Below are 24208 nucleotides of genomic sequence, written 5' to 3' on the forward strand. Positions count from 1 at the left end.
CTCCACAAGAAAGAAGGTAGTTGGTCAAGGGAGCCATGGACTCAAGAGAGGTTGAAAACCTCTGCATTAGAGGGATATGCCTAAGGGAGCCTCGGGGAAATGGCATTCATCTTCCTTAAAAAAAAAAAAGACAAATAAGCAAATGTACCAGGCTAACATAACAACTATGAATGTCCAAATTAAGTTTAGTGTACACAAAGTCAATAAAAGGAAGGCAAGATATCTGAAAAGCCTTCTCTCCTTCCCTTTCCACCTTGCTGCTTCCCATCTCATAACTGGGATTTTATCAGTAAGAAGGGCTTATATGCCAAAAATATCAACCTTTGCCATGGACTTTAGTTACACCCTTTTCATAATCTGTTGACAAAAAGAGATGTGTGTATTGGTGCTAAATTAGTACAGCTAGGAGTAACTAGCACAAAAAAATACAAATAAAAATTAGCAGATTTTCCAAACATATATACATAATTTTATTTGTATGGCACCTTTCCATAGTTGAAACTATGCTCATGGCAGCTTACAAAATGAAAAATACATACTTATTAAAAGTAGTCATAAACAATAAAACATCAAAAAGTACACAACCACATTAAAAAAAATCCATATAAATCATAACATCAACATAAAAATACAAAAAATAAAATAAAAATAAAAAGTAACAGCAACAACCCCCCCCCCCACCTCAGTCAGTAGAGCCCCAAAGTCTGTTCAGCGGCCTCAGCTTTTGTAGCTCAAGTAGTCCGGGCCCAGGTCTTTCCAGACCAAGTGGGAATAGGCTTGCAGGGCAGGGAACAGCTCTCCCAGGGCTCACAGCCAAGATGGGAATTTAAATGGGAAGCCAAAAGTAGGTGTCTGCTCACAAAGGAATTGTCATAAGATAATACAAATTACTGAAGTGTCTTTGGCTTGCCATTATAAAGAAAGTAGGAAAAGGTGATACACCCCTGCCAAACTGAAGTTTAAATCCCACATTATAGGTTTTGTATAAAATGAAATAAATATTCTTCACACACCATACCATAAACAGCCCCACAAAATGGGATTTTCCTGGTTTACATATTCTACAAGGCGCAGTGCATGGTTCACCCAGGACACAGGTGCGTTTCTCAGTCTGGGATTCGGCTGTAGTAAGATGAAGTAACCATGCCAAAACATACCAAAAAAAGTTACAAAATTAAAGGCTTCAAGTCAACTATTCCGTGACAAAGTTATTATTTGTTTCCAACGTGGCAGCTGGCAAATGGAAAGATAGGCTTAGATACTGGTTTAAAAAATGAAGCATTTCTTCTTTTGTTTACAATGAAGTATTTGAATTCAGCCTTCACCATACATTATTTCAATGTAAAGATTCAATGTATCATAAGAGAAATATCAAAGTCTGTTTTACAGATTCAGTAAAAACAATCATATTTTCCCCAAGCCTACTGTTCCCCTTCTGAAAAAGGTAACTGCAAGTCACCATTCTTCCATTAACTGATTTATGGTGACACATTTATGATTTCTCTACATGAAAGCACTGGGAAGGTCATCCAGAGAGTCTTCACTGTTGTGTCTTATCAGGATAGGGTTGCATTCCTCTCAAGGGGCAAGAATACAGTTTGGTGGTTCTCTTGGACTCTGTGGAAGAGCCAGTGGCTAGGAGTGCCTGCTACCAGCTTAGGATTCAAGCTGCTGCAGAAACCTATCTGGAGAGGTTTATGGGCCAAAACAACAGGCCAACCACAAGAACTGGCCAAAGCTTTTTTAAAAAAGCAGATACCTGTCCCCACCTCTAAGCAAAGCACTCCTGGTCATTCCCCTGATCCCTCAGAATTACTAGGCAGTAGCAGGAGGCTAAGATGCACAGGCTTCTACCACCTGCTACTCTCTCTTCCTTTCCAATCCTATAAAGAATTTTTATTTATTCATTCTACGTATTCCACTTTTCCTTTAAGGAGCGCAAGGTTTCTCCCACCCTCTAATCTTAATCTAACCTGCCTCACAAGGCTGTTGTGACAAAGACAGTGACTGGCCCAGGGCAGGATTTCAACCCTGGCTACCCAGGTCCTAGTCTACACGGGGTGTGAAGGCAGAAAGGAATAGCAAGCACCAAGGAATCCCAATTAATAATAATAATAAAGAAGGAATGGTGAGGGAACTTGGTGCACACTAAAGGGATGTCTGGGAGAGCCACATTCAGAACCTCCAGTCCAAAATATTTAATTTATTCCTACTCGTCAAAAAAGCCTACAGTGTCTTAAAATATTTTGAACATGGAACAGACTCTCGGTTATGCTTATGCACAAAGTCACAAGTTATACAGTTCATTCAAAAGCATCATATTCCAGATTCTCCTTCTCCAGGGGGTTGATGTGGTGGTTGCCTGTAGTATGAAATTACAGTTTTGACAACTGAGTAGGTATTTGTACACCTAAGTATCTTAAGGATTCAATGACCCACTTAAATGAAAATTGTTCCCTGCAATGAAACAGCCCAGCAGATCAGTCTTGAAATACTGTGCTGATCCTCATTGGTAAGGAAGGTTTTCACTTTACATCTAGGAATAAGTGCCTTATATTGTTTTTGAATGCTAACTACAATATGTCATTAAGTCCCACTTGCCACTCCAGTGGAAAAGTTAACTCAATGAGTATACTCAAATCCACACCCCTGGGGGACCTTCAAATCAAATACATCTGCAAGCCATAAACACCTGTCATATCCTGTTCCAAATGCTCATTAAAACCATAGATGAGAACACCCAGAACTGTTTTCCACATCAAAAGTCTTGTCTTTTGAGTTCTGGTAGGCTTTTTTGGAGCCTTTGAAAATGATGCTTAACAGTTATCTCAGCAAAAGCTGTGCTGATATTTCCAAAACTGTCTTCCAAGCCCTCAAAGGTGGGCAACAGAGTCTCAATTTCTGTTCTGGTGCGGCGGCAGCCCACTTTGGCAGCCCGTCTCTCACTCCTTACTCGTTTTAGAACTACAAGCTGCTATTGTAGATTAGGTGTCATCAGACATGCTGCTATCTGAGCTCCAAGTAAAATAATTAAATTCCTCCTTCAGCTGCTGTTGTCTTAAAAACCATACCACTTTTCCAGAGACTTTGCAAAAATATTTGTTATTGTGCTGGAATGGATCTGCGGATTCAAATCCACCATCCACTAAGAACTTCAGTCTCCCTTTATTTTTTAAGAAACATTTTCATCGTGGAATGATGAAGATGCAGAATCTCTAAAAACAGCAGCAGCAACAAATAACAAACTTTCGCTTAAATTCTTAAACATTTGAGTTTAACACAAAAAAATCTTATCTAGATTTCAGTAAGCAAAGTTGCCGAAGAACAGTCAAAATAAAATCTAAATCCACTTATTTTAAAAAGCGTAAAATGGTGTGCTGAACAGGTCAGGTTTAGCACAAAACTGCACGTACTTGTTCCCTATCCATCACAGTAGAAACATACTTTGGGAAGCAAGTATTTGTTGTGCTTGATTTATGTCACTTGAAATATCTCTCAGATAATTCTAGTTCTTAGGACGTTGGGAACACGAGCAGACCCACCTCAGAGACTCTGCAAGATGGCATAGCTTTTGGTAAGCATTTCTAGCAAATTACAGAAGCAAGAAAAATATTATGTATTGAGTAATCAGCAAGCTCAGTAACTGGAACTGAACATGTTCAGCCCAGAAGCAAGAATGGTAGGTATAATCAGGATTTCCAGAACAGCAGCCATTCTGCATGGCATGGGCAATATTCCTGCAGGTTGCTTGCACTGCCGATGAAAGCACCCTTCCTCGATAGCCAGCACTGTTCTACTATTTCTGTGGGCTTATATAAAACCTATAAGCTCTCCAAGTAAACAATTAGGAGCAAGCATGTAGCATGGAAACTGTAAAGTGGCATATCTGAGGACGCAGGTATACTGAATTTTTTCTTCTATGAGTTTCAACATCTGAAGCTGACAATATGCAATAAAAATCAAAGAACTGTGTTTGAAAATAGCAAAAGCAACTAAATGCTCCCATGACTTTATTCACAATATTCTGAAATATGAAAACGGAGGAGAAAAGTGTTCACGAAATAAGAAAATAAAGAATGTTAAAGGAAAGAACCACAGCCCATCTCCGTACAACAATATGCAGGGCAGACAGCCTCCACATTTTTGTTCTCCATCACTGAGGTGGAGTGGAATTGTCCTCTTCTGTGGCAGACAGACAATATGGATCGTCTGTTTTGTAGGAGAAATAATGGAGATCCTGCTTGACAGCCATAAGCAAGCCGGGAACCCCTCGGGAGCCTCCAAGATGTGATGAAAACTCCACACTTGGGATGGAGTCAGTGGAAAATGGATGTGGAGAAGGTATAGTCCGTAGCAAGTGAGCGTCTTGGAGACTCCAAATTCGTGTATAACAATCCTGACCCACTGAGGAAGGAAAAAACAAAAATTCTAGCACCTAACAGCCCATTACATCCATTTAATGAAATACTTGTTACATTTACATTTACACCTCCCTGTCTCCTCAATCATGCGAGGCTGCTTGCTGCAGCTGCAAGAGTTATGCCAGGAGGATGGGACTGACTGTGGATTTATGGAGATGGTGGCCAGCAACATCAGAGGCCAAGGATAAAGCTCAGCCATTTGTGGAGAACAAAAGGCCCAGGAGATACATATGTGGAAGAAAGGGCAATTGAATCTCCCAGAGAGGAGAAATTTTCTGAAAATTTGGGTCAGCAGACTAGAAACATTTTGTGGAGTCCTGGGCATGTTTCCTGTCAGCTATTAAGATTTCTTCACAATTCAAATGCAGGACAGCATTATTTTCTATTTATAGGTTATATAAGTCTGTTTGAAACACTGGGCAGCTGCTGCCAGCCAGTGTGGACAACACTAAGGCAGATGGACCAATATTTTGACTTGGTACAGTTACTGTGAGTGAAATGCACTGGATCCAGTGGCTGAACAACGATGGAAAAACTCTCACTACACAGCCCTAGAGATATATAAAACATTTGTCAAAAACAACGGCAGACAGCTTTGTCTCAACAGCCTTTTTTAGGCAAACTCCATTTTGTGCATGACCATGTGCCCTACCTGCTGTAAGAAGCCCTTCTTCCTCATTGACATGCAAAGGCAGAATGCTGTGTTCATTGTGATGACCATGATATTCTTTCACACATTTTAGTTTTCTCAGATCCCAGAGTTTTATCTGTAAATGGACAGAGTAAGAGAACAAACACATCACATCCTTGGAATGCTTAGGCAAGGCAGTAAAAACAGTATTCATGGAATATTTCGTGAAACAAACTGGATCTCTACCCGGCCTGCCATGTCTGCAGCCAAGAGGTACTGCTCATCCTTCAGAAGATTCACAGATGTGACTGCCGAGTCATGAAACAGCCGGAGGCTTTTCAACCCTTGCCCTGTATTCATGGGGCGGCGGATATCAATGCTGAAAATCTCCCCTGAACGGCAGCCATTATACAGCACTGGAGCCTATAAAAACCAAAGAACAAATTCAGTGGATTTCAACACTGCCTTACTACTTGTAACCAAACCCTTCTTCTTGGGTAGCGAGGGGTTGTGTACCTGGGCTGTTCCCCCACCTCCATTTTATCCAAGCAACAACCATCTGAAATAAGCTACATGATACCAACCAAAGAAAACCAGGCAAATTCAATGACTAGGATCTGAACCCAGGTTTTCTCCACCAAAGCTCAGTGCTCTACTCCATAGTACAACTTTACTGTATCCTCAAAGCTTGTTTAAGTTGAGTGGTGACAACATTAACCACAGAAATTCAGGGCTATCATTGCCTGGGTCTGCTTGTTGCACAAAAAGTCTCTCCTACCTGGGTGGCAAACTGCTGTGCAAGAGCATCGCTGCTGATAGAAAATATCTGACGATGACCGGTCACTGCATTGGTCACATGGACTTGTTGACTTAAACCTAAGATGAAACAAAATGTCAGCACCAGACAAGTAATTAGCTCCATAATGATAGTGGTAAAGTATTGCACCTTACCTGTGCTAAAGTAATTATCAGCCTGAGGATTCAGACACCAAGCACAGGACCAGGCTGTGGAGATCTTGAAGCTGCACAACATTCCAGGCTGGTCTCCTAAAAAGAAAAAGGAAGAAGCCATTAGCAAAGCATCCTCAACACCAGGTTTGTCTCCCAAAAACGGTATAGGGTACCTATCTTTTATTATTCACACCACTGTATCTTCCAAACATTCAAATGCAAAAAACACTTGAAGAGCTTCTGCCACACTGAACTGCTTAACTGACGACCCAATGCCTGCTAGGGAGCAAGGCCATAATCCACTTAGACCAAAGCAGTCTCATTTACTTTAGTCAAACTGCTCTGAGGAAGGAATTATGATGAATAAATTGCACGATGCATCCCTAAATCCCATCTTTTATAAGTATGCCCTCTACCCAAAGCATATGCTTGCTGAACATTAGCAACGTGCTTCGGACATAATTTTAAAAACCATGTTCAATAAAGGGAGCAAAACAATTACTTACAGAAGACTGACTAGTTACCTAAACTAAGCCAACAAAAGCCAGAGGCCTGGACATAAGGCAATGTCAGTGTTATTCTTATAACACTCAGAAAAACCATACTTGAGAACTGTAAAACTGGTATGTCTCATATAGGATCTCTGCATGCCTAAGACTTCACCCAACAGATATACACTACCTGCATTAGAGTTATTGAACAAAGATGCTGGAAGCAGGCTGGCACAGCCGAGAGTTTCTGCAATGCCCATGAGGCACAGCTTGATGGAGGTAGTTAAGGATATTAAAGAGACAATACAGACAGCTCTCGCAGGAACAGAATGTGTCACTTTAAATCAGCCCAAGAGGCAGATCTCCCTCTGCCACCGTTGCACTAATAAATATTTCACTAGAAAACAGGAGATTTCAGAGCATTTCAAGATGTACAACATGCACTATCAAGAAACCATCATAGATAAAAGTGTTAACTTACGGGGTTCCCCACCCCCATTTAAACCAATGTCTCCAATCTCTGCTCCCTACTTTTAGCATGGATACTAAGAATAAACAGAAGGAAAAAACAGATAAATGATGGAAATCATGTTCCTCCTCTTTCTTACCACAAAGCACAAAAACATTGCAGTAGCGTTACTTAATTTATGTTCAAAGCCCCAGAACAGAAAACTGAATTTTCTAGAGTCATACTGAAGAGAACACGATTTTCATGTTTTTTGGGAGGGGTCTAAATGGTGCACATCCTCCATGCATGCCTGGAGTTGTTCAGCAACCACCCGTTTAATCACCTTGCCCCAAAACAGAAGATTTGAGACTGGGCGATAGTTGGCCATATTGGCCAGGTCCAAAGATGTTTTTTAAGAAGCGGTTTAATAACCGGCACTTTCAGCGGGTCTGGGAAGGCTCCCTCACGGAGGGAAGCATTCACCAGCCTGCGGAGCCCATCGCCCAGCCCGGCTCACTTTTATGAGCCAGGATGGGCAAGGATCCAGGAGACATGTGGTTGGTTTCACTTGTCCAAGCAGCCTGTTCACATCCTCATTGGAATTGATCTCATGCAACATCACCAGACAGGACCCTAGCACTCTTCCACCCCAGCCTGGATCCCACCGTGGAGTCTACCTCTTTCTGAATTTGAGCGACCATCTGCAAAGAACTTTTCAAAATCGTTGCAGGAGATAATTGGGGTCGTCACAAGGCCCTGATGGTGAAGGTGGTTCCGCTAGATTGTGAACCACTTGAAAAGAGTCTCCTGCTGCTGTTCTCTACAGATGCAATAGAAGCGGTGAAGAAGGTCCTCTTCGCCGTCGCTATCACCACTTGGTAGGCTCAACATTGAGCTCTAACCAGTGTTCGGTCTGACTCGGAATGAGTTTTCAGCCACCGGTGCTCTAGCAGTGTCAGCGATTGTTTCATCATCCTCAGCTCCAGCGAAAACTACAGGGCCACCCGGGCTCCATGCTTTGGAGCCAGACAGTCGATAGCACTTAATTTTTTTATAAGAAGGATATAACACATGGGAATCCGGATGACTTAGTGAGGCCCAACACACAGAATTCACCTTGAAAATAAACAAAAACAAACAAACAAACAAACAGAAAATGCCTATTGGAACAAGGATATATGAATGCAGATAGATTAACTGAACAGGCTAGTGATGAAAGTATAACCCTGCTCCCCCCACCCCCTGAAAATGAATAAGAAGCTGAACACAATCTAGTTAATAAATGAGAATCCATAGATTTCATACAGATTGGCACAGCTCTTTAACCAGGCCTTTGGCTATTAAACAATTTATGGCCTTTTAAAAGTGTGTTTGTGTGGGATGTGTGTAAATATTTCTTTTTTTTTTAATGTTAGGCATTTTGTGCTTTTATACTGTAAACTGCACTGCAATCTTTGGAAAAGCGTCTCATCCCTATGGTTATAAGGACTGATTTTCCACCCTCCAAAAACTTGTTTAAGCAGAGATGAAACATGTTCCCAATGTCTGGTCTTGGTTTAGCAGTCTTGCAATTGAATTCTGAAAAGAGCTTCCATATTCAAACCACATATGAGTTACAATAATCTAACCTGGAACACAGATAACTGTGGCTAGGCTCTCACACAAGAGCAGACCAGCTTATGAGACCAGAGGCTTATCTAGTTCAACATCCCATGTCCCATAGTGGTCAAACCAGATGGCTATGGAAAGCCCATAAGCAGAACACAAGTAAATTGGTCCTCTCCAAGTGTTGTTCCCCAGCAACTGATATTCAGAAATCGACTTAAGTGCTCCACATTTCTGCTTGGTCTCAATAGTTAGGGTTAAAGAGAATAAATAAATTCTAAACTTGAAAGAAGGACAGAGCAGTACCTTGCGGTTTGTAAAATACAGGTTGTCATACATTTCCACAGTAAGAGTATTCTTCCCCAAACCACTGAGGTTGACAATACCACATTTACATCCTCCATGCTCGACATCATTCACAGTGAATATTCTTTCAGAGGCACTGTCTGCCTGCAAAAGCAAGGGGTGGATTGCTGAGGGGTTACTTTTTCCCCAAGGATGGCTCTTCCACTAATGAAGAAAATCGCAAGCTCCTCTCAAAATGTTACAGAAAGATCAGTTGCCAAATGCCCCCCTGCCACCCACCCTGCCCCAAGATCCAGCTAGTAGCTGCCATTCTTCCAAATGAATGGCAGAAGAATTTCTGAAAGTACCCATGGATGCATCTGGAAGAGATCATTATTGCTGTAAGATCACATTGCAACCTTAATACCAAGATAAATGACTGTCCTAACATAAGTAAAAAAACAAAACAAAACCCCTCCAACTTACCATTATCAATTTAAAATTGTTGCTTCCACAAATAGAGGAATCTGGGGTCTCAATTTCCAATTTCCTTCTCTGCATGCAATTCACTTTTAATTCATGGATCGACCTACGTCAGAACGAGGAAAAGAGAACAACCAAGGAAACTAGCATTTAATGTCAACAAAGCCAAAATCAGTATGAGAGCCAGTATCAGTGCTAACAATCAAGTGTTATTTTAGTGTGATCAGATAAATTAAGAGTGCTGTCCTGTGGCCCCTGGAGATGGTGTAGCAGCAGTCATAGGACAGATCAGATCTAACCCTTCTACATAACAAACAGAACTGTGGGTCAGGGAGAACCAGTGTCGGAGCATCTTTCTCCAATGGCACCAGCTTCCTCTGACACCTTGGCCCAACATGATGCAGGGTCAAAAGGGTGGGGACATTCTAGGAAGCTGCTTGGGTCCAAAGCCCTCCTGGTTTCCTGATAACATTCCAAAACTAGGAGATTTACATACACTTCTGAACTTTATCTAAATGTAGCCGGCCCCTTGTTTCCAACAGGAAGGAAATGAAAAACCAAAGTATTTTAAAAAATATTTTACACATGGTAATGGAAGGACTGCACTCTGTACTCCCTTCTATTCTGCCAGTAGAGTCTGACAAGGCATTAACAGATGGGTGGTTAAAATGCTTTCATATTTCCCCACCAACTAGCCATAGGATTGTATCTGAGCGTTCCCAAACCTATCATTTCCAGTGCAAAGTCCAATAGTGGGGGGGAGAATAAATTGCAGTGTATTGCTTATCAACATCAATGAAATTCCATAGATGATACCCAATGTTCACCATACTCAAAGGAGACTTAAGCCTGCTGATTTGAATAGGTGGTTCCTCCCCTATCAACTTGCCAGATGGATCGACGACCCCCCCCCTTCACTGCTCTGGGGGTTCACCTCCACCTCCCCACCAGTCAATTTCAGGTGGCATACAGTGGTGGGAGGAGAGACAAGGGAAAGCCCCATCACGCAAGTGGAAGCCCTCGCATAGGGCTTTTGCTGATGGGGCTTGTAAGGTGAATCGCGCAAATGCATTTACAAGTGAGTTAGCTGGATATCACCCTCAGTGACAGCAACAATTAGACTGTTAAGCTGAAATAAAATCTAGTCTAATAAAGGCTGCCCTTTGGGAGGAAGGACGGGATAAAAATGGAGTATAAGTAACTTATATACAAGAACTACAGATTGTTTTTAAAATACTACGAACAGAGAAAGATTACCATTTGATCAAAAACGTACTTTGATAACTATCTCTTCCACCAAATCAAGCAAAAGAGGTTTTAGGTAGGCTGCAAACCAAATAAATGTGAAAGGTATGTTGTAGATCCATGCTCCACATGCTGTAGAATCTGATACAAATAAACCCATAAGCAACAATGTATATTCAGTAATTGGGCACCTTGTAGTCACTCTGGTCTGTTAGAGAAGTTCCCCTTTTCCACAGAGCTTAAGAAAAAGAGCTTTGCAACATAAAAGTAATGTTAAATCATCTTACCTGCGATAGTTGATAGAGCTAGGCAAACCTAACTGCCTCTTGCGTAAAACGATTGAAGAGTTCAGCCCAGACCTGGATGCTTTCTGTTTAAAAATGGTGAAAGTGCACAATCATGTTCCTTGTGCTTAAAAAAATCATGGGCTGAATCCAACAAAACCATAAGCAGAACTATCACACAATGGAATTTCCCAACCTCCACATGTGTGCTTGAGTACACACAAACACCATCCTGCTCTGGAGGAATGGGGGAACTCCCAAAGCAGGGTTTGGGGGGGGGGGCTTTCAGAAGGACAAAGGGTAGGAAGTTCCATTGCACCACTGGAAGTTGTTCATCCAATGACTTCATTGAATACAACTCCATGAACTCTTCATGTACAATTGTCACTCTTGCATCGAGCAAGTGTGTGGACTTCACATAATTTTGTTCTATGTTTAATCAAATGAATAATGTAAGCTTTCAATTTATGAATTAAAGTTTGAACAATAAGATTTTCATACGTAAGAGAAACGTGTAAACTTAAATCAGAAACCAGAATCCGGCATAGAATTACGTACCCTGAAAGCAGCTGATGGCAAAGACCTTACGCGTTAAGTGAACCTAATTTGAGAGAACAATTAAGTGCAACAGCTCACCTTCATGCATTTCTCCTCCTCCTCCAAGAGCTTTAGCCTTTGACACTCCATCCTTCTGTGCTGAATACTCTCACTGGTGAGAGGGTTGCTGTTGTTATGCCCAGGAAGCAAGCGAAAGTAGCGGTTCCTTTCAGGATCGTAGTAAAATCCTGGTAATTCTTAAAAAGAAATCAAACACTGTTAGCAGAACCCTCTTCCATCTTCCCCATAGATTACACTGCATAACAATGGACAAACATTTGTAGGACTTCATACAATTACTTTCTGTGGTAGGATAAGCATCCGCCATTGCAGTTTAACACAAGGAAGTAGTTGGTAGTTTTCTTACAAATAAATATAAAAGCAAAGGACAACTGTAGCTACTACTTACAGGGTGGATTTGATTTAAATCATGATTTAAATCACTAGCCAGTAAGACTTGATTTAAATAGGATGGATGCATCCATGAGGAACTAAAAAGGATGCTCAGGATATCTTTAGGGGGAAAACCAGAGTCATTCTTACTAAGTATAGTAGGAGATGAGATACCAGAAGAAAGGAAAAAATCACTCTTTTATGCAACAGCAGCAGCCAGGTTACTCCTTGCAAAGAACTGGAAAGGAAATTATATACCCACAAAAGAGGATTGGCTATATAAATTAACAGAATTTATAGAACTGGCAAAATTAACTGCGGCAATAAGATATCAAACACATCAGAAATTAAGGTCACAATGGTTATGGTTCAAAGAGTACATGAGCAAACACTGCTCTAAAGATAACATGCTGGTATGTTTAGACTAAGCTCGTAAATTTGTCATGATAATATAATAGTATACTAAAAGAAATAATGTAGTGATACATTATTTGCAATGTAAATAAGAACTTGAATGAAAAAATGACAAGCACTGGTGGAGGGAAGTCACAAAGGTGTATTATCATCCACCTATTTTATGTACTTCTTTCTTACCTTAATTTTTTTCTTTTGTTTTTCTTCTTATCCTTTTTTCTTTTTGTTGTTATTATGGTTGCAAATGTATGTGTATTAATGTTTGTATGAACATCTAATCAAATCAAATAAATAGTTTTTTTAAAAAAAGACTTGATTTAAATAATCTTTTTACAAAAAGACTCATGCTTCCTGGTATAATCTTAATATTTACAACCAGATGAAGCTCTCATTTTTGGAATAATAAATTTTCAGAGTAGTTTTTATTGTTATAGCAAAAATTACTGATTTGGTTATACTATTAGAAATACATAGATAATTATGAAATTATTGTGAGGTTTAATAATTTAACTATTTATATTTGGACAACTTTTCTGCTGTACTTTTTTGGAAGGAGAAAAATAACCATTTCCTTAATAACAATTTAAACAATTTATTTAACTAAAACAGTAACATTATAGCATATGTATCCATGTTGTTAACTGATGTGGTTAAACAACTGACTTGCACAATTATTACACAAAGATCCCAAGACTTGTGGAGTTTTCTGAGCACGAGGTTGCACTTTCTGCGCACGAGGTTGCACTTTCATTTTTACAGATTCACACTTAGCTACTTGTGCAGATCTATTCCACTCCAAACAATCTATTCATTGAACCTCTTGGAATTCAGCATTTAAGAGGTATGGGGTTGATTCTGTGTATGTAAATTTGGAAAGGCACAATGGGAGTTTTTTTTTTTTTTAAATTTTTTCCTCAACTCTGTATGTTTATAACATTTTTTCTGTGACGAAAAGGCAGGTTATATCGGCAGACACAAATTCACACTTCTGAGAACTGCAAAAACAAGCATCTGTGATAATATCTTCTTGTTAGAAAAACTGCCCCAAATAATCTTACAGAAACCTCTGGAAGAGCATGACATTGTGAATGGATTAATGAAATTCATTTACCAAAAAATTTAAACATTGCATATAAAGCCTCATGCTACATAATTAAAAACAGATCCTTATTAGAAAACTATCTTTAGAAAGATTTTTTCCCCCAAAAGCATTTTATTTTTAAAAATCCAATTTAAATTTTTAAAAAATCATTTTTTAATTTTTTTAAATCATTGATTTGTATCCACCTTGGCTACTTACAATGAAAGCAGCAAATCAAAGTTACTGCATTCACCAATTGGAATAGAGACAGCATAGTCATTCTTTAAGATTACTTTAACTTTGCACACAACTTTTTTAGCACATTATACTGGCCGTCTCCAAAAGGCTGCAGGGAGGTTAACTCCTTTTACAATATGAACATGTATTATTTTCAGCTTTACTTTCCAAGAAGTTGCTCTGGACAGATGTACCTGATTTCTATCTGACCAGATATGGCAATTGTCCCCCACTCATCCCTGTTGACATTGCCAGAATGTGAGAATCTCTAAACCGCATATTAACCCTATGAATTTAGTAATGGAATTATTTGTCAATCATGCAGGTTGATGCAGCAGGGCAGTTCTTATGTACAGAAATGAAGATGGAAACCTCATTCTCAGTTGCTGAAGTTGACAACATGTCTGGCAGAAGCACCCTAAAGAAACCTGTATTAATAAAGATGGCATGGCAAGGCCTTGAAATACTCATTTATGTGAATTATGTTTGAAAAAAATGTTTATATATTTATCGTTTGAAAAAAAGATTTGACTTCAAGAAAGCCGCTACTTTCCATTTGTCAATTTAACTTGTCAATATTTAAAAACTGATTAAAATATTCCTTAGACACAGGCGGCAGGCACCCTTTGAAAAGTTGAGTGACAATACATGTCAAAGGTCTCAAACTCATGAAAGCAGTGGGAACTTTCTTGGTAAATTCCTTACCAGGTGGTGGCATGTTCGAGAGTATTTCAGATAATGCAGTGGAGGCAGATTCATCTTCGCCAGTGTCTGGGTGCAGTCGTGGTTCTTGTCTATAAGGAGGAGATACATAAGTAAGAAAGATTCCATAAAATATTTGGTGGGTTAAATATTAAACAAGTACAAATATCGAATTAACTATCAGTGAAAAGGTTAAGAGTGAATAAAAAAGCAGGAAACTAATTTCAAGAAATGTCATTACCCTGAGCAATATAAAGCCACCTACTCCAGTGTTCTATTGGGGAACTCAATTTTGTTGGGGGACACTGAGGAAGAGAGTGGAATAAGAAAAGGGAACATGTCCCCTGCTTTCTCTCTCTCTCCCCCGCTATTACATTTCTTTTCCCTCCCACATTGGAAAAATGCCCCACCTCTCAGTATAATATTCAAATTCCACCTCGTCCAATATCCCCCTGGATCTTTCACTTCCAAGTCCTCCTACAACACTGCTTACAATAACCAAATGTTAAGTCCCATGGTCTACTCTATCCCAACATAGGAATCAATTTTACTTTGTGTATACAGTTTATAGACAGATTACCTAATCTCTACAGAGTTATCCAGAGCAACATACATACTTCAGATAATTTACTATTGACTCGGAGTGACGTCCACACAAACATTAGTTAGTTTGCTATCTGTTTTAATAGGGGCAATCAAAAAATTAGCCATTTTCATCTAAAAGGCATATATCACATATGAACTGTGAAGAAAAAATTAACATAAAACCCTAAAGACCTTCTTAGATAATGCTTAAGGGCCAAAACGCTTCATTGTTTATATATTTATTTTATTAAAAAAGTACTTGTATACTTCAAATTCATAAAAACAATGAAAGCGGTTTACAGCAATTATACGTACAAATTGAAATCACATAAAATTTAAAATTATAGAAAATATTTTAAATTGTCTGCATATTTATTATTACTTTTCTTAACTATCTGCATATTTATTTCTGTAAACCACTGTAGAAAGTGCATGAAAAAAATTAATGTTTCAGTTTTTCTGCTTCCTCCAATGGACACCGACACTGATGTTCTGCAGCACTGAGTTGCAAACTGAGTGCGGCGGGGCAACTATTGTGCCAATATTTAAGCGTCGACTTTCACTGTAAATATCCAAGACTCATCCATTCTATTTAAAGCATTAATCCTTAAAAATTTGAAAGTATCATCACCTACCCTAGCCTTGCTGAAGAAGTCCAGCGGTGGCGTATCCTCCAAGTCTGATTGGGACCTGGCCTTCGATTGTCTCGCCAGCAGATTCTGCCTCGCCAACAGTTTCGTTTCATTCTGTGCACTGTACAGTACAACTTTCCGCAGTTTTGAAGAGCTCTACACAAATAACACCTCAATTCAGCTGCTTTAAATTCTGTGTTCACGGCCACATCATACACCCCGAAAGCACATGGCTTCCCCCAAAGAATCCTGGGAATGGTAGCGTGTTAAAGGCTGCTGAGAATTGTAGCTCCCCCAGGATTCTTTGGGGAAATTATTTCAAAAAGTAGTTTGTGATACAGTGGTACCTCTGGTTACGTACTTAATTCGTTCTGGAGGTCCGTTCTTAACCTGAAACTGTTCTTAACCTGAAGCACCACTTTAGCTAATGGGGCCTTCCGCCCCGCCGCACAATTTCTGTTCTCATCCTGAAGCACTGTACATACAACATGTAAAAAAAAAAAAAAAGGAAAGAAGTCCACTGGGCTAGCAGTAAAACCAGAGCTCCAGTAAAGCAACTCTCTGGATCCAAGCCGCTGCACAATAACATTCATCCAACTTACTCTCTGATTCATTTAAGACAGCACGTGAAACCCGTAACAAGCTTTCTGTTAGGATATAGGTATTGGCTATTCCTACTACTAGTTAGTTTTGTCTTAGTATTATTAGCCTTGTACTGCAATTGTGTTGTTAGGCCGACTTTAATGGAAACTGTTTCTATACCGGCTTTCATGGAAGTTGTTTATTTTTATACAAGCCAGACTATCTGAAGAAATGTGCATGCACCCGAAAACTCATACCAATAACAAACTTAGTTGGTCTCTAAGGTGCTACTGGAAGTATTTTTTTATTTTGTTTCGACTACGGCAGACCAACACGGCTACTACCTGTAACTATTATTTTTATGGTTAGATTAAGTCAAGGGTCTCTTTAAGAGGACGAAAGGCTATCCAACCCAACAATTAAAATGAATTTTATTATTACAGTCACAGACCAGTTCCGGCTCACTTACAAGATCAGAAAAATCATAAAACACAACAGGAATACATTGAATTGCAACTGGGTTTAACAGAGACCATTCAGATTTAGCAGCAGTTAAAAATATACATTAAATCTTGAGCACTAAAATATAAGCTAAAATTATCATAACCCAACCATAACCTAACCCACAACTAAAGTCAGAGGAGAAAAAAACCAGCGAATTTGTGCCGAGGGGGCCGTAGCGGCCAACCAGGGTGCCTGTGGGAAGTCCACAAACTCGGCAGCCTCTGCCCTTCCCGCTTCAAGGAGTGAAGCAAAGACCCATAACTTCCCGCTCCCCCCCCCCGGACTCCGTCCTACCAGCCTCAAGCAGCAGCCGTCAGCAGCCTCCTTCCTTCCAGCTCCGTTTCCCTCAAAACTCTGGCAGTGGTCAAGGAGTCGCTCCTACTCCTGCCTTTCCTCCTCCCAGCTTCTGCTCCTCCTCCTCCCAGCTCCTCCCTCTGCTAGCGACCACGTGCGCGCGCACGCACATCCCACCTAATCTTTGATCTTCAAGGTTCCAGACACCTCCAGCAGCGACGTGGCAGGGAAAACTGCTCTCTGCCTCGCCCCCCGCCCCCGCCGCCCGTTCACTCGGAAGCTTTAAGCTACTTCGACTCAGCACTTCCTTCAGCTTCCCCCTTCACAACTGCTCTCTCATTGGTTCCCTTCCTCGTCCCGCCTCTCCGCCCGCTCGAGCCTTTCAATTGGTCGAATCGGGGTGCCGATCATATCCCGTTTTGTTTTCCTCGCCGGGAGAGAGAGAGGGAGAGATCCAGAGAGGCGGGACTATGTATCTGTAATGTAGCTCCCCGCGTCCCCTCCGCCCAACCTCACTCGCGTGCGGTCCTCCTGCCTCGCTGATGGTCACGTGACTGTTTGGCGGCGGGGAAGGGGTTACTGTATTGTCCGTTCAGAAGAAGTAGGCGGGGCGCGGAGGATTCTCTGGCCACGCGACGAACCCATGTGGGCGTGGCTTCGAGCAACTCGTAGAAACGGGTTGAGGAAACGGCGTCCCGCCGTCGGGAGAAGTTTTTGGTTTTGGTCTTACCTCAGAGATGCTCTGCTGCTCGCCGGGGGCGCGGGCATCGAGAGCTCAGCTCTTTCTCTTGAAAGCCTAGTGTTAAGATAGAAATAGTACAATTAGGGAGAAGTAAATCCTTTTAAAAAAAAGTTTTTATTTATACTTTTCAAGTTTATACATTTCATTAGTTTTACAATCAATTTAACATTTCAAAGTTTGACTTCCTTCCCCCTCTTTCTGCTGTTCCTTATTTTTTTAAAAAAAATACCTTCCAAATTCATTTCATTTGCTCATTTAATTATTTACTTTCAATATATACCCTTATGAAACTGCAAATAAATCCTTGTACTGTGAAGTAAATCCTAGGACAGCTAATGTATATATGAAATAGATCATAGAACTGACTTCAGGGGGTCTAACTTTTGACTTAATTGAATGCCACCCATAAGTATATATACTGGGTTGAATTCTGTGGAACTTCTATATAGCAATACAGTGAAAATCCTACTGGCTACACAAAATTGGGATGGATTTAATCCTTTAAATTAGTGTTGTTTTGTAGGGATATTGGGTGAGTTCTGGCTTGAGGTATTTTGGACTTTAGTTGCACCAGTCAGTCATTACTTTAAAAGGGATAATTTGGAATTAAATGTGCAAGAGATGGGACATAAAATTCAACACACAGCAACATAATACTTGCTTGATGGAACCCTCTTCCCTCTCCTCCCATCTTGCTGTTTTGTGTTCTGACCACTCCAAGCTATTTTTTAGGTAGGGGGATATGAGGTGGGGAAACCCCATTGCACTAGTGGAGATCCTTGTTATGGGCTTCTGCTAGCATGTCCAGTTACTTTAATCCAGTTTGTTTTGTTTAATCATGATTCTGGAATGTGTGGCGTTACTGTGCTGTGAAGTCTTAATTGTCTCATACAAAGATTTTTCATTTTGCCCTAATGAATTATTTGGCAATCCAGGTATTCTTGTTTCTTTTTATTGTTTCTCTATTTCCCAGTGTTGGGCCAAAGTTTGTCAAACTTTTAAATCCATAATTACTAGTACTGCACATGATTACTAGTACATCTGCTCATTTATTTTAAATACCGTAAGTAACATTTTTAACACTGAATGAGGGTGGGTTTTTTTATAAGCTCAGTCTCAGGACTCATTCCAGCCAGTAGAGAGCAGCATTGCATTAACACAGTATACTTACTTTTTCTGTTTTAATCAATGGCAATGGAGCACATTCTTTTACAAATAAAACTTTACGTTTGTTGTGAAGCAGTGTATGTTAGGACAATTCAAAAATCTTTTTGGAAGTGGTCACATACAGCACCATTTCTGTTGTCACACTGGCCACTGGGTTGACTAGTAGAAGATGTGGTATTAAAATTAACATGCTGCATCGGTGAATTGGTTTTCTCTTTAAATTTACCACTTGTGCTGTTTTTACCATTCCATTTATAGTTTAATCTGGTATTATTACTATTTATTCTATATTTCTAGTTTATATCCTGACCTCCCTCTCCAAAGAGTGAAAAGAATGGCTAGCAATAATAAAACTATGTAGAAACAGTATAAAACAGCACAATAAACATATTGCAGGCAGCAGTTATACACTGTTTTTTAGCAAAAGCTACAGGGCTGATCTTTTACGTAGTGAAACTGACCACTGAGCAAATGTTCTCCTTGCTAATCAGATGCTGATAGCCAAGAGTGAAGTGCTTGTCTCACCCCAACCCCCAAGTACCAAGCAAAAATTTTCACTTCTCCATCCAATGTTGCCAGGTAAAAATTCTTACAGCAGTAGCAGCATATTCTCCCCCGCAGCCAACCCAGAGGCAAAAACAGGCAGCTTGGTCTTATTACTAAATCCCTGGTCTCTGAGGCCCAAGATTCAGGCCATTTGCATGTTCCTCTGCATCTGGATGCAATTCCTCCATAGCAGATGTCCTCTCTGGAGAGATTCTCTTCCGAAAGTGGAGTCCCGTGCTAGCTCATAGCAGGAAAATAGCCAGCTAACTGATCTAGCAAAACCCCCACATGCTCATACTGATGAGCTTAATGCTGTTTTATGGGTGACGTTAAATCATATGGAGTGAATTCACCTCTTGGGATGTGTCTTGAACTTCTCACATGCAACTTCCCCGGTCTTGGACATTCTCATGTTTGAATGAACAGTCAATATTCATCTTCCCACCACTAAACTCCCATACTTCCTTTTAAAAGAAACAAAAGCAGAAACAGTATTTTTACTGAGCTTTTGAGAGTTGCATCTAGTAAAATTTACAGTGCATCTCCTTGGTTTCAATATATTGATGTTACATCCTGTTGCAATACTTTATGCACAGTCTTTGCTTCCATTTAAGCAATGGATGTAAGCTCCAGAAATGCTTAACCATGATGTCAGAATAAGCAAATTCTATTTCCCCCCTTCCATTCAGGGTGCAATACGCAGGTCCTTCATTGACTCTTGGCCCTTGAGTGATTACTTAAATGGGCATAGGCTAGCTTGAAGTGCAATCATTTTTTGAGAGGAAAATTTGATCAGGCAGGTGAGTCTTCATCATTAGATGGTTAGCTATTGTGACTATCTCCCACCCCCAGCTTCTCTGGTTATCTACTGCAGAGACATGATATGCCCTTGGTTGGTTTGTTTTTTAATGTATATACAGCCCCATCCGCACTTAAAAGAATTTTGCACAATGGCACCTGTATATTTATTTTGATAGATGATTGCAGATGGTATAATACACCAAGAGTAATCCTGTGTTTGCAAGGAATCTTTTCCAGCTATAATTACACACAGGGTCATAGCTACTGGGGTGTGTGTGTGATTTTGGGTACCACATGTCAGGACAGAGTTTCAAGCAAAGATGTGCTCTCCCAGTTCCTAGCATGTTCGCACTCCTATCTTAGCAACGTCTAAGCTGGTTTGGTCATGTCCACGCAATGGAAGATGGCAGGATCCCCAAGGACATTCTGTATGGGGCGCTGGCTTCAGGCACCAAGCCCATTGGTAGACCAACTCTGCATTACAAAGATTTCTGCATACGTGACATGAAGGCTGGCAACATCAACTCTGCCGTATGGGAATCCCTTGCAGACAACTGCAGTGCCTGGAGAGGACAGAGTCAGGTCATGTATCCATAACAGTGATTATGGATCACTGAAGGAATGACTGTTGGGAGGAGCACAGAGAGAAGACCCACATCTGCAGCGGCACAACTGGACACCTTAATCTTCCCTAGCTGCAAGAAAACATGTCTCTCCCGCATCAGTCTCCACAGTCACAGAAGGCGCTGCAACCTTACAACAGTTGGACTTCACCCGCAAAGGTGCACTCATCTATAGTCTCCTGAGGCAGATGGATGCCAAAAACAAGGTTCACAAATAAAAAAAATCAAGTGAACAAATATTGTAGAATGAGCTTGTCATGTATTCTAATTGATCCAGAGCAGATTCCAACATATAGTTAGCAGAGTAAATTAATATTTCATCCAGCAGAGCTTTACCGCTACTGAAGGCAAATGAGCATAATGGTCACAAATCCATACATTCAGGATTGGCACTGTCCATAAGACATCCAGTTGCAGCAGACTTAACTTAAACTTACAATAACTTATAATAAAATTAAACCGTAACACTATATACAGTACACCACACTAGAAGGAAAGAGAGACAGAAAGAGAGTCTTACGATTATAGTCAGCATGACCTTGACAGAAAAAGATAACAGAACCAGTTTAAGCCAGCTGTATTCAGCTTCTCTGAAGGAATAACCCAAATGTCATGAACCTTGCTTGTTTCTTTCACGCAGAGAAGCTTCCAGAACCCTCTTGAATTAATTAGAATATGAACGATCTCTACACATCAGATCAATACTTTCTGCACTAAGAAATGCAAACTGACAGAGCTTGCAACAGTTTAAAAAGCACAATCAGAAGAATCAGGGATGGCACCCCATAATGAAAGACAACTGTCCATTTTGAAGGAGATCAACCCAAAGCTATAAGTAGGTGAAGGTTTTACCGTTGCTGACTTTTGAATTATGCCAAAGGAGGCATTGTCAGATTGCACTATTACAAACAGAGTGATTAAACCCTTCCCGAGAAGGCAGTTTGGAAGTGCAGTAAAGCCAAGGGAAGCAAACAAACAACAAATTTTTGTGTGTGATCAGTTCCTCCAGAGGGAACGGCCAGTTCTGTAGCTCAACCAACTACTTGCAAGTGTGTAGAGCTGCCGGATTCAGCAACAGCAAGCACTGACTTTGACTTGGAAGGCAATTTATGTAACATACAACAGGGATGACAGGGAATGGTAATTTCAGATGACAGTCTGGCTTTCTTTGAAGAACTGTTTGGTTTCACTCCAGAGCATTTTTACAGAAAAAATAAATCTGAAGATGGCAACATAAATGATGAAGTTATTGTGAGTTTGGATGAGTATCAGTAAAAATCTTATGGCTTGCCCGAAGGAAAGGAGCAAAGGATCACATTGCTGTTTCAAGTTATGTATCTTCTATAAAGTGGAAAGAAATAAAGAAAAAAAATCATTGGTTGTAAAGGGTTTTATACATAGTTGAATGGTAAAGGGTTAACTGCCTGTAAATTATTATTTACAAGGCCTCAAACCAAGGTAGTTCTGTGAGTGAGATTTCTGTCTTTATATAAAGAGTGAGGTTTCTGTCTTTATACAAGAGCTAAAGTGGCAGAAGTTGGTAAATTTTAATTGGACACCTGATGGACATTCTGCATCATCCTATTGGATCATAGTTTTTATATCATGGCAGTCTAAATCTCACTGAGTCATTATTGAGATTTTGCAGCTTAATTATGAGCAGCACTCTAGCCCATATTTATGGCTTCTACTGTACATCTTCACTTCTGGCTCTAATGAGAAGATCCTGGGTTGTACTCACTAAGGGCAAGCAGAAATGCTTGTACAGACAAGACTATATTTCCTCTCTTCTCCCATGTGAAGTACTGGGGGTTCTTCTGCTCTGAGAGAGGGAGGGAAGGAAGGGGGTGAAGTCCCATTGCACTGGCTTCAGCTGTTACATGCCTATCACTGTAGTATAGATGAAGGATCTCAGGGTTTTCTGTGCATCCAAGAAAGATCAGGGAATTGGGCCTTTATTTATTTATTTATTTATTTATTTACCTACCTACCTACCTACCTACCTACCTACCTGCGAACCTAGACTCTTAGAAAGCTGGATGGATCCTGCATATATTATGTACTTGAAATTCAGATATGCCATTCACATCTTTTGTGTGACCTCTGTGTTTAGGAGTGGAATCCTTGTTTTTAAAATGTTCATTTTTAAAATTTAGTTTTATGGATTTATAGGTGTCCACAAATCATCATGTTGCAGTCCTAGGGTCCCACACTGCTCAGAACATAAACAGCTGACCATCCTTTTTTCAACAGCAGTCAGTACTACTTTCCCAATTTCCTTGTCACACTGGAGAAACCTTATCAACCTCCCTGCTCTCTTACTCAGCTGCAACCTATCAACCAGCTGCTTGCTGGTTGGCTGACTCATGAGCAAGCAACCAGTTCAAACACTTACTTCCTCCCACATCAGATGGTCAATCAGGGTGGCTGAGCAATGCCTGATGAGTTTCAGGTGCAAGTCATAACCTTGTTGCCACCAAATGACATTTGCTGAGTGTCTCAAAATCTTCTCTCCCTTGGTAATTAATGCCACTTAGTGAGGCAGCGGCGGCAGAAATAAGTGTCATAGGAGGTCTTATGTGGCATTTTACATTTTGTAAGAATGTATTCCCACTGTAGAAAAATTAATGCAAAAATTAAACTTCACTTCAAAGTGTCCAGGGGAAAAGGAATTGATTAGATAGAACATAACCTAAGAGTTTGGTGAATAAATTTTGGTCACTGGGGCTCATCTGGAAATAGATGAAATAGTGCCACAGGGTGTGTTGAAATCCTTATTGACAGGGCTATGTCTTTATGGAGAGAAGAAGCATAAAACGTAGTAGTGTACTTTTTTTTAAAAAAACCCAAGTACATTTCTAGGCCTTATGTCTGTAAAGATGCTTGAAGGTTATGTGGACAATGGTTACTGAAAACTCAGAAGCCAGAGACTCTTTGGAAGGAGGTGTCAGTGTTCTTTATCCTCCCTTGACTAGAAAAAAAAAAACAGAATTATGAAAAATAGCAAAACTTTTAAAACTATACAAAATAAGAGGAAATATGCAAGTTCTATAGTTTCACCAATTTGCATAATATATGCAGATGGAGAATGTATCTTTTCTTGGATTGCCTAGGCCTTATTTTTTTCTGCATATATCTTTTGGTTATTGGGACCATCAAGGAGGCTGAGATCTTAGCATAGGTCACATAATACAAAAGTCTAGCATCTGTTGCGGTATGAGCAGAGACATCTGGGACATTATAGATTGGGGTGGAGCACTCTGGCAATACCTGACCCTGCAGATTATGCTTTGATAGCACGTCTCTGTGCTATAAAACTGTCCTGATGGGACCTATTATATGTGGTGGGTTGATGCATATAAAGAATCTTGTTGAAATGGGGTCTCGTGTGAATTAGGGTATACTTTTGAAAATGTATAAACTATTATGAATGTTTATGCAAAACATTGAAACTAGCATATATA

The 24208-nt window shown here is 40.2% G+C and overlaps 1 protein-coding gene and 1 long non-coding RNA gene across 4 annotated transcripts; one reads left to right on the forward strand and one right to left on the reverse strand.

Annotated features, from left to right (window-relative positions):
- Window positions 1-446: 446 nt before the first annotated feature.
- Window positions 447-17191, reverse strand: DCAF4 (DDB1 and CUL4 associated factor 4). Of its 3 annotated transcripts, XR_013985376.1 has the most exons (15): window positions 16866-17019; window positions 15489-15641; window positions 14272-14360; window positions 11481-11638; window positions 10848-10930; window positions 9319-9421; window positions 8854-8997; window positions 8009-8058; window positions 6685-6764; window positions 6004-6099; window positions 5831-5928; window positions 5299-5475; window positions 5074-5188; window positions 2578-4404; window positions 447-2536 (listed from the first exon to the last, which is right to left on the reverse strand). XR_013985376.1 is itself a non-coding variant. In XM_081003050.1 (14 exons), exons 2-14 carry the CDS (start codon window positions 15596-15598, stop codon window positions 4154-4156), a joined length of 1554 nt encoding a protein of 517 aa, XP_080859176.1. In that variant the 5' UTR covers window positions 15599-15641; window positions 17043-17191; the 3' UTR covers window positions 447-4153. The 3 variants fall into 3 exon arrangements, 2 of the variants coding, with proteins under 2 accessions (XP_080859176.1, XP_080859175.1); XM_081003050.1 differs by lacking the exon at window positions 16866-17019 and adding an exon at window positions 17043-17191 and having other exon boundaries at window positions 447-4404; XM_081003049.1 differs by having other exon boundaries at window positions 447-4404.
- LOC308475754 lies at window positions 12542-14036 on the forward strand. The gene is made up of 2 exons (XR_013985380.1): window positions 12542-13089; window positions 13892-14036. It is a non-coding gene; the product is annotated as an uncharacterized lncRNA (long non-coding RNA).
- Window positions 17192-24208: the final 7017 nt, after the last annotated feature.

Source organism: Podarcis pityusensis, assembly GCF_964106645.2.
Source record: "Podarcis pityusensis genome assembly, chromosome: 1".
NCBI classification, from domain to species: domain Eukaryota; kingdom Metazoa; phylum Chordata; class Lepidosauria; order Squamata; family Lacertidae; genus Podarcis; species Podarcis pityusensis.

Excerpts from the sequence above, each read along its gene's own strand:
- DCAF4 (XM_081003050.1), bottom strand. The coding sequence starts at position 15,598 with ATGAAACGAAACTGTTGGCGAGGCAGAATCTGCTGGCGAGACAATCGA. Across the intron at positions 9,422-10,847 it reads AGCTCTATCAACTATCGCAG|GTCGATCCATGAATTAAAAG; the intron begins GTAAGATGATTT and ends GTTCTGACGTAG. Across the intron at positions 8,059-8,853 it reads TGTATTTTACAAACCGCAAG|GTGAATTCTGTGTGTTGGGC; the intron begins GTACTGCTCTGT and ends TTTATTTTCAAG.